We start from the raw sequence: 11,048 nt of genomic DNA on the forward strand, positions 1-11,048 counted from the left end.
GACCTCTGGTGCTAGTCCAAACCTTTTTGGACCAAAGTGACTATTTTCAGCTAACCACATGGACCATTCCTGTAGTTTTGTCTATTATGTAGCTTAGGGGCGGAGCTTGAACGATTGACTTGGGGGGCCGAAAGTATTAGAAACTAAAATTAACGTTTTTATACATGAAAAAACCAAAAGAAAAATTAGCAATTAAACACCAAAAATACCTAAAATTACTTCCAAAAAATACCTAAAATTATTGTTCTTACACATAAAAAGAAAACCATTTTTTCAACAATTAAACACCAAAAATAACTAGAAGAAGAATTACAACTCAGCCCGACGACCTTTAAGGTCTTTAAATTCATCAATTACCGACTTCGTATCAATGTTTTCAGCAATTTCTCTTTCTATGTAAACCACCAAGTTGTTTGCGAGAAAGTCATCTGACATCTTATTGCGAATGCGGTTCTTGAATATTTTCATTGCTGAAAATCCCCTCTCTGTTGTTGCAGTAGGAACTGGAAGTGTCAAGATTAACCGGACCACTCTATCAAGCAAATAATACGTCTCACGTTTCTGAGTTTCCACAAGACCCTTGCATAGGTCAGCAATAGTTGATACACGACTTAGCTTGGGATTCTTTGTCATGTCGATATTAAAAATATCCAACTGATATCGTAATTGAATTCTCTCTTGGTCCGAAAAATCTTCAGGATAATACTTCTCAACAAGAAGACAAATCTGATCAACGTTAATCATTTTAGGGTGTTCTTTTGAAACTAAAGTAGAACTAAGACTTAACAACTCCATTGCCTGATCATTGAATCTACTATTCAAATCATGTAACTGTTTGTCCAATGTGTATGTAAACAAATCTACTCGATAAAAATGTTCAAAAGTAAACTGATTATCGTTTTTTCGAGGCCGGTATCGAGTAGAAGTATATGGAGCTTTCATATCCGGCATATTTACTTGATGTTTATCACAAAATTTTTTTACTTGTTCAAGTAAAGAATCCCATCCGTTGTTCCTGAAATCATTTAGACTCTCCTTTGTTGCTGAAACTAACTCCATGACATTAAGAATATCTTGGGATTTCTTTTGTAGAGCTTGAGAAAGTATATCAGTTTTTCCCATTACTTCTTTCATCAAGTGAAGAATAAACACAAACTCAAATGATTTCAGGTAACAGTAAGCTGCATCAGCATCTCCGCGTTGAGAATAAGTAGCAGATACATCATCAATTATTCCTTGGAGAACAACACGAGTACAATCAAACATGTTAAGCAAACTGCAAACGGAACGAAAATGAGAACCCCAACGTGTATCACCAGCTCTTCTTAATGTCCCAACTTGATTCAATCCTTTACCTGATTCAATTTCACTAAGTTCAAATAAATTTTCAATCTCAGCTGCCTTTGCCTTTTGTAACTCATCATGACGCTTACTGGAAGCACAAACTACATTAATTGTAAAAATTAAGTTTGTAAAAAACTGGTGTATAGGAATAATTTCCCTTGAAGCAGCCACCAGTGCTAGTTGTAATCTATGAGCGAAACAATGAACATAATATGCATAAGGACAATCCTTAATAACAAGTGCCTGTAATCCATTCCATTCCACTCTCATATTACTAGCACCATCATAACCTTGGCCACGAATTTTGCTAACATCAAACTGATAGTGCAAAAGTTGTATCCACATATTTGTTTTCAAGGTTAATGATAAGGTATCCCTAACATGAACCAAATCCAAGAACCTTTCCCGTATGATCCCTTCTGTATCAACAAATCTCAAAACTATGGCCATTTGCTCTTTTTTAGACTCATCTCGTGACTCATCAACCATGACACAAAAGTATGAATCCCCGACTTCACTACGAATATGCTTCCTAACTTTATTTGCAATAATACTAAGAATTTCTTTTTGAATATCTCCAGAAGTATACTTTGAATTATAAGGAGCATTCTCTAATATAACATTTGCAACTTCATCATTATAAGATGCTAGAAGTTTTAGTAGTTGAAGAAAATTACCTCGATTTTTGGAATTAGGCGTTTCATCATGTCCTCGTAAAGCACAAGCTTGGAATGTCAACCAACGAACCGTGTCAATTGAAGCTTTTAATCGTAAACGGTTCTTCAATATTTGTGCTTCATTTTACTTCACTATGATATTTTCAATGTGTGTTGCTTGGTTCATCAAGTTTTCAGCAAATGTAACAGCATTTCTATGTTGTGAACAACCAATGTGCTTCAAGAATGCACATTTTTTTCCCATCATTAACTTTTTTCCAATTGTCAAATCCTTTAATAGTAAACGCGTCATAACCATGGCACACACTTGGTTTATCATTGAATATATAACAAATAAAACAATAAGAAGCATGTGTTGTTGGAGAATACTCTAACCAATTAGGGAAAATGTTGAACCAAGAATATTGAAATCTACGAGGATGTTTCATTGAACCTTTAGCTTGATATTCTTGAAGACGTATTTGGAAAGGTCATAAAGTCATATAAGCTCGTCTTACTTGTTCCCTTAAATTAACCGGATATTCCCACATTTGTTTTCGCTTAGCAGGATCTCTTTCTAGATGCTTAAGATCCACTTCATTAGGATTTGATTGTGTAGCTTCAGCAATATCATTCTCTTGTTGATTTTCATGTTCTCGCGGTTGCGGCTCACTTGTTGAAGCTTTGTGGCGTTTACTCTGTTGATTTTCATTATGAGTTTCTTCATCATCATTCTTTCTTTTAAAAAAAGAATCAATAGTTTTCATCTTTCCCATGAAATTGTAAGATTTTTATGATTGTATCTGTAATAATCAAAATTGAAATCATAAGCTCATAAACCAACAACCCAAATTCTGCAAAAAAAATCTTATTTCTACAAATCTTGTTTCTGTAAAATTTTGCAAAATTCTAAAATCAATTAATTAACAATGCTCCAAATTCTACAAATCTTATTTGTAAGAAATCATTCAACTAACATTCTAACAATAGTACAATACTCCTAACAATAAAAAATCTAAATCAATTAACTAACAAAATAACGAATAACAATTGTAAATAGTTAAGCGCTGTCTGCACTTAATGAGTTTTTGATTTTGATTTCTAAGATAAATAAATAACCGAGATTTTGATTTCTGCATTCTGAAAAAAAAAAAAAAACCTGATCGTCAATTGAATGATTGATTCCAGGCTTCCAGCAAGATTTTAGAACTTCAGACTTGGAGAATAACTGAATATGACAGTTGTGATAAGTTTTATTTAATGATCACTGATCTTCTGATCAGCAAGACAGCAACAGCGTCAGCGTGACAGCAAGCAGCAACAGCGAATGCAGGGTTCAGACTTCAGAAGGGACGAATGAATGAGATCAGTTTTTTTGTTTGATTTGGACAATTGGAAAGCACAGGAGGGGCCAAAGCCCATTTTTTTAAATTCTAAGCCTAATATGGATAAAAAATATATGGACTATTAGCACTTCTAATAAAAAAATCAGGTGGGGGGCCACAACCCCTCCTGACCCTTTATATACTTCGCCCCTGATGTAGCTTGCCATGTTGAGCGGATATATATCGGGTAAATATGTACAAAAAAAATGGCATAACATTTCTGAACTTAAGTAAAAAATTAGTTATATTTTATGAATACATTTAATAACTGTTGATAATACATGTACCATGGTTGTCAAAATCGCAATCTTGATCGTAGGGTAGAAGGATCCAACAATCTTAGGTATGAAAAGCGAGCTGGATCGTAAACGGATCGCATTTGGGGTAGGATCGTAAGATCGTAGGATCAGGATCCGATCTGATCTGATACATTCCCTTGATTTTTTTTTTGTTTTTTGCAAATAATTTTTTTTTACCACTTTATGTATTTTGTGTTGTGACTTATAACTAATATTTTGAAGTTTTTATAATTTTTAAATGAAAAATTAAATGTTAGAAATATTTTTATGTTTTAAAATTATAAATTAAAATTATGTTATATTTTGTGGGATCTTAGAATCCAGATCCCTATCTTGCAAATCTCAAAACGATCCTACGAATGATCTGAATCTTTACAATCTTGACATTTACATTGAAGATAGGTTTGTTGGTAATACATAAGAAAAAAAATAGAACTTTTTATACAATAGATCACAATATGTAACAAATAAGTTATTGTTTTTAATAAAAAAAAATTAAGAAAAATCCACCAATAATACACAAGAAGTACATCATATCAAACATGATCAAATATCGAATGAATCTTGATTCCTTGTCGTTTGGGTCTCAGGCGTCTTGCAGTTGGATAGCTTCATCACCACCCAAAGAACGAAAAAGATTGTATGAATCAACGCCGTAACCCCACAAACCAGCATCCAAATCAAACAAATCCAAACACTCGTCGAATTCACATACATATCCGGCGACATGATCGCCACCGATTGCAGATAAGTCGCCACCATGAACACCGCCGCCAGCAGTGTCCCCATCGTAAGCACCCACATCCAGAATTTGTTTCTCAATGGAACTCCGCTGATCAATAGAACAACAATCGCCAAAGGAACAATCATGGTGACTGTATTATACGCAACAAATTGGCTGAAATTATCCATGTCTACTTCCGTTTGAACTGCGTTTCCAAGAGAATACTGGCCATTTTGGGTATCGGTAATCGTCCCTCCGGGAGGGTTGATACCGGAAAGGTAAGCCATCGCCGCCACCACTAAGGCGGCAACTATGAGAATCCCACGTTGCTTTTCCAGCCATTGTTTGTCGTCATTCAGATATCGACCCCATGTTCTTGAGAGTAACCCTTTTCGTTTAGTTTGTGATGATGATTTTGTGGGTGGTTGTAGTGGTGGTTTAGGGAATGGTCGGAGGTCATTTGCTTTTGAAACACCGGCTTCCATTAGAATCTGACGAGATTCGTGTGCTTTGAGATCTTGTGGACATTGATCTAAAACATCTAACGCCGTTAATCCAAATCTGTTTACTGCGTTTCCTGTAGCTTTGATACTTGGTTTCTTGAGCAAATAGTTTAAAATCTGTACAAAACCGATACATTCCATTAAGAACACATGTACAACTCCTTTTGAACATGGTAAAGATTAAATCAAAACAAGAAGATACGAAAGTAATTTCAAACCTGTGTGTGTTTATTGATTGCAGCAGCATGCAACAGAGTATTTCCACCATCATCTGTCATCTTCGCCAACTCTTCTTCATCCCATAGTTCCATCAACACTTTCAACGCCTCAATCCGATTATACTTAACACACATATGCAAGATTGTTTCTCCGGTGACCGGAATATTCTCCTTTGCAGCATCCTGGTTAGCTTTAACCAGAGCCTTAACAACCTCAAGATGTTCGTTCAAAGCTGCAAGATGAAGAGGTGTTAACCCATCTTGATCACGAAAACAACACACATCTCGACTCCCTAATCGTATAAGCTCCTGCACCATGTCCAGGTTGCCGTTGGCGGAGGCGAGGTGGAGTGGGGTTCGTCTTTGGGTGTCTAACGCCGTGGAAAGTTTTGGGTTTTGGGTCAGAAGCACGGTGGCGAAATGGAGGTGGCCGCGCATGGCGGCGATGTGGAGGGGGGTTTCATTGAAGGCGGTGACTGTGAGTGAGAGTCTGTCAAGGATGAGTTGGTCTTGACGGAGTAGTGCATTGAGTGATTGTACATCACCTGTTAAAGATGCTTCGTAAAGCTTTGTTTCCATGTTTTGTTTACTCAAACACACACTCGTTATGGGGTTTTTTATATGCGCAGATTGATGAAGGGGTGGGGTTTCAGTGGGGTTGTTTCCTTGAAGTTGATGATGATAAGTCAAAACCTGACCAATTCAAAGTCAAACGACTCCTCACAAGTTGATGTTTATCATACGGGTAGATTATAGATGGCGTGTCTTGCTTATTCCGAGTATAAAATCTTAAAATAATACTAATATTCGATCTTAAGTACGATCGATATGATAAAAGGTATTGACTTGAATTTGTAAATGATGTAGAATCAACCTAAAACATATATACACCTACTATTTAAAAAGATTAAAAGGTAAAGAAACAAACACAATTTGAATTTATACACTAATGCGCGTCTAATTTCCTCTAATACCAACTTAGTCCCTATTTTTTTTACACAATTAAAGCTAATAGAATAAAAAACCATAATACTTTTATTAATTAACCAAAAACCAAGTGGCAAAAAAAGAGAAATAACGTACTGGAAATCTTAAACTTTAATCAAAATAGTAAAGTGTAAAATGTCATAACATAATGTTTAAAACTATAAATATGAGCGTAAGAATGGAATGGACAAACCGTGTTCTTCCACTTGTCTATCCCGGAGGATCCTGAAAAATATTAATAAATAATGGGTAAACATAACACACAAAACTATACTTTACTATATGTATACGTGATCACATAACATGTAAGCATGCAACTGATTCCTCTTGTCATGTAAGCATGCAACCGATTCCTCTTGTCTCTTTCGAGAGTAAGGTTGTAAACGGATTCCTGTGAGTTCAAGATACGCGATATCGAAGATATATAGGACAATGTTTGAAAACTCAAACCTTAAGATAAATACGACAATAGAGGCTGATAATATTTTCAGTCTAGTCTGGATAAACCATTCAGGCCTTGAATATAAGAAATCAACAAAGTATTCAATATAACTGGAGTAATATTAAAAGTATGAGCATGAACAAGAACAAAGAGAATAGACGAAAGAGAAATTAAATATCCTCTTACATTTTGTTCCTACTTATCCTCCTACCATATCAAATGTTGACATGTGTCACATTTAATTAGACATTTAATGAAATTAATAATCATTTAATCCACTTGTCAACATTTGATATGGTAGGAGGATAAGTAGGAATAAAATGTAGGAGTATATTTAATTTCTCTAGACGAAAATGATTGACTGAATGATTCTTGATTTGATAATTTGAGAGTTGGAAAGGTAGTGAAAATAGTTATCAGAGTACAAATCATAACATAAAGTGCGGAATGATGGTGGATGCGTGTAATCATGCCGGGCCCTTCCCCTTCGAAATTAATAGTTACTTGAAACCATACATATAAATTGTAAGCACAAATATTAGTGAATTTCCCCCAAATTACCACATACCATACATACACCCCCCCCCCCGGTACAGATCTATCAATAACATGTAGCAGGCCATGCCCAACACATATATTGGGCCCCGCTCAAACATACATATAAATACATGCAAGAGTCACAAAGACAACCAGTATTCTATAAACATAATCCAGTGGGCCAACATTGGTGCCTTCGACCAGTAAATATTGCGAGGATGCTCACCTCAATTCGAAGATAACCGAATCTCACACACGTTGCTGCTACAAAAGCTCCTCACACTGAACACATCCAAAACAACCTTTATTAATAATTAAGGTGATAACCCATGATCAAAGGTCCATTCCATACACTTTTTTTCTCTCTCTCACTACGGTAAAATACCATTTTACCCTTCCAAGGCTAGACCCCACCCAACTTGGCCTAAAGCTCAAAAATAACCAATAATGCCATCAGCACCCCTCCACATCGTGGCCTTCCTTGGCCACGCCATGGGCACAAAATGACAAAACAGTCGGCTGGTCTCTGGTCGCCACGCTGTGGCGACCTAGTGCCACACCGTGGGGACCAGTCTGAATGGCTTATTCAAGGTAAGCTGCTCTTAACTCATTTTCAAGGGCTCAAAAGCCTAGATCTACTCCTTTCCAACGTCCTGATGGTTAAAGTTTCCAACTTTGTCCATTAAGACACTCATTAAGACAGGGTCTCTAAACCTAGGTTCCAAAGGTCATTTAAGAGGTATAACTTATCCATTAAATCCTTAATCACAAAAGACACATACCCAAGCTTTTCATAAAGATTCTAGGGGTCCTAATCATCCCTAAAAATGTAAACTTTATGTATATGCATTCCTTATGCATGTCCTCCCTCAAATCTACGTCAAAAAGAAGAAATGGGACCTAAAGCTCATGCAAGATTTCCAAATCATAACCATTTCTCAGATCTATGAGATATAATGTCTTTGGTTCTTAGGTCTACGAGGTATAATGTCTTTGGGACTCTTAAGAGTCACAAAGTTGCAAACTTTATCTCTTTGCTCCATTTAAGATCCAATAAAAGAGTTTATTAAGCAAAATAACTCTAGATCTTTAAGGAGAACATAAAATACTAGATCAAGAGCCTTAAAAATGGTCTAAGAAGGTGCTTTCAGAGGTTGGGGAGTGCTGCTTGTTGGTCTCTTGCACAAAATATTTTTCTACTTCCTTCAAAACCACCAAAAGCTTCAAAGAAGATAAGGGTTAGGGTTTCTCGGAGTTTGAGAGAGATGGAGGTTGAGAATGAATAAACCCTAGCCTCCTCATTCCTTTAAATAAGGTGCAAAGCCTGAAAATTAGGGTTTCATTAAAATCGGCGGCCACGCCATGGCACATATGGCCACACTGTGACGGGTCTTTAAATCCCGCGATCTTTGAAAACATCGCCACGTCGTGGTGAGGCTCCACCACGTTGTGGCCACCTAAAATAAAGTCTTAACAATGTAAATGATTATTTTATACCTGGAACGGGTGTTACACGTACCAACAACAACATTTGGCGGAGCTTAGGCTGCCCTGGCCTACAACCGAAACACTCGAACTCTCATCGTTGGAGCTTCCACTCTGTCCTCTCGGCCAACATAAATCCTCAGTGTAGCTGGAGCAGGTGCCCACACCGCTCCACTCGTCAATCTCGAATAGTCGGCCTTCTTGTGGCCCACTTGGTTGTAATGAAAACAAAACAACCACGATCCCCCAAAACAATCTCTGCTGAAATGACCAGTCTTGCAACAACTGAAGCAGCCCACTCTCTTCTCATGACTGTTCCCCTCGTGAGACCTCCCACACTTGGCACAATGACCCCGACCCTGCCGACCACTAACTTGCGAATCGAAAGCCTTAGGATTTTTCTTTGAGCCCTCTGCTGACACGTTCTATGGACCCAACCAAGATCTCTCCCTAAAATGGGTCGTGAACTCATCCCATGACATAGTCTCAAACTTAGTAATCATGATAGACTGCGAAATCAAATCTCAACAACCCCTTGCTGCATGTCGTAAAAGATCCAAAGCAAACCGAACATTAGCTTCTGTGGGATAGGGACTGGTGCGGAAGACACCCTCCATCTTCTCAATACAAAGGGAACTATGAACCCTGGCATTCCTCCCACTAACCATAGGTGGTTGATACATAGCTATGTCGAATACTGACGTTATGAACTCACACATCCCCTCATTAATTGGCTCATCACCAGAGCTTGAAACTGAACCTGAACCAGAACCTCCTCCTCGATTGCTCACCACCATACTGAAAAACGATCATGCAGCTGATCAAAACATATCCAAGGAATCTTCATTCTACAAGCTTCTTAGAGTCCTTGTGACTTTCCTTGATTTGAGTACGGATGTTGTGCTTTCAGTAGTATGGGCCCAATACTACCTTCCATACCTATCCATACTTTCCTCAAGAAATATACTGAATCCCCTAAGTCACATCCTCGTACTGATACTCCTAGTTTACACAACGCACCAATCACACTAAAGCACTTCCTAGGTCTCCTAGAATTCCCACCCCCTGCCACCAGCTGCCGAAAAAATCCTACTAACGTCAGTTAACTACTTCGTGAATACAATTTCATGCAACACAAATTAAATAATCCTTCGACTAAAATACTCAACCTACAATGGTTGGACTCAGAAAAGAGTTGCGCAATAGGGCCAAATCAATAACTCTAAGATTATTTAACCTTCGCAGCATGTAACTTAACATATTAATTTAATAGTTAACTCACATCAATATGAGTCCCACAAAGTAAAAAGAAAGCATCATTTGAGCAGTAGAACACTGCAGACCATAAAACATCAAAATGCATCATTCCTAATAGGTATCCTATCATTCAACCCTGAACATATCCTTATGCTAAACTCTAGCATGCAAATCATTCCATAACACATATAACATATCAAAATGTATGAGTATTTTGGGAATCACTTACTTGAGCTCGGTTAATTGCACGCATTGCATCTCTTTTCTTTATAAACAGGATAATGCACTAAAAGGGTAACATAGTTTAGTTTGTGTACACATTTAGTCACTTATGTTTATTTTTGTACACATTTAGTTATTTGTGTATTTTTATACATATTTAGTCACTTATGTTCTTGCATTTGTACACATATGACCATGAAACGTAATGGTCATATGTGTACAAAGGCAAAAACATAAATGACTAAATATGTACAAAAAAACATAAATGACTAAATGTGTACACAAATAAACATTAGTGCTTAAATATGTACACAAACTAAACTATGTTACCCTTTTAATGCATTATCCCCTTTGAAAAAAGTATTTTTAGAAAAAATATTTTCTTTCAAAAAGTTTACCAATTCCTCAGTTTGAGTTCAGACACACCCGAGAGTGTGCCCGAATCCCTCAAACCAAGTCTCTGATACCAACCTATAACGTCCCAAAAATAGCAATAAAAATTTTCATTTTAAACATCGAGTGATACAACCAACTGTACCGAAACCAAATAAAGTAAAAATGTATTTTTTTTAAACATCAGAGTATCTCAAAAGTAACCAATGCGGAAAAAGCCATCAGGGGATTCTGTGCAGTCAAGCCGGGCCATTCCTTTTGAAACTAGAAGTACTTGAAAATTGTTAAACCATAAACTGTAAACATAAAGCTTAGTGAGTTCCCCAAAATACCACATTCCATATATACATTGCCATAGGCCACCCCCATGGTCTTGCATACAAGTGTTGTCACACCCCCGGACCAGAACGGCGGAAACGTCCGGAGACGGATGGCGTCATTGTGCAGTATCATAACGATTGAATATAAATGAAACATAGCAAATCCAAACATCATACATTGAGATAACAAACTTATATTGTTTTACATCTTGTTTATGTTCTTGAATTACACAAAAGAGGCAACATTTAGTACATTTCAAACTACATCAAAATAAA

The 11,048-nt window shown here is 36.9% G+C and overlaps 2 protein-coding genes across 2 annotated transcripts; both read right to left on the reverse strand.

Moving 5' to 3' along the window:
• Positions 1–309: 309 nt before the first annotated feature.
• On the reverse strand, positions 310–2,767 carry LOC145111544 (uncharacterized). Its single transcript, XM_079047808.1, has 2 exons — positions 2,519–2,767; positions 310–2,124 (listed from the first exon to the last, which is right to left on the reverse strand). Exons 1-2 carry the CDS (start codon positions 2,765–2,767, stop codon positions 310–312), a joined length of 2,064 nt encoding a protein of 687 aa, XP_078903934.1.
• Positions 2,768–4,104: 1,337 nt separating this feature from the next.
• On the reverse strand, positions 4,105–5,735 carry LOC145117667 (uncharacterized). Its single transcript, XM_079053972.1, has 2 exons — positions 5,130–5,735; positions 4,105–5,028 (listed from the first exon to the last, which is right to left on the reverse strand). Exons 1-2 carry the CDS (start codon positions 5,706–5,708, stop codon positions 4,231–4,233), a joined length of 1,377 nt encoding a protein of 458 aa, XP_078910098.1. The 5' UTR covers positions 5,709–5,735; the 3' UTR covers positions 4,105–4,230.
• Positions 5,736–11,048: the final 5,313 nt, after the last annotated feature.

This window comes from Lactuca virosa, chromosome 5, assembly GCF_052849685.1.
Source record: "Lactuca virosa cultivar CGN04683 chromosome 5, Lactuca_virosa_CGN04683_v6, whole genome shotgun sequence".
Lineage (NCBI taxonomy): Eukaryota > Viridiplantae > Streptophyta > Magnoliopsida > Asterales > Asteraceae > Lactuca > Lactuca virosa.

Bases quoted from the DNA above. Each gene is read 5' to 3' on its own strand.
- LOC145111544 (XM_079047808.1), bottom strand. From the start codon at position 2,767: ATGAAAACTATTGATTCTTTTTTTAAAAGAAAGAATGATGATGAAGAA. The intron at 2,125-2,518 runs GTAAGACGAGCT...CAAATATTGAAG, and splicing joins CGGTTAATTTAAGGGAACAA to AACCGTTTACGATTAAAAGC.
- LOC145117667 (XM_079053972.1), bottom strand. From the start codon at position 5,708: ATGGAAACAAAGCTTTACGAAGCATCTTTAACAGGTGATGTACAATCA. The intron at 5,029-5,129 runs GTTTGAAATTAC...GGTTTTGTACAG, and splicing joins CAATCAATAAACACACACAG to ATTTTAAACTATTTGCTCAA.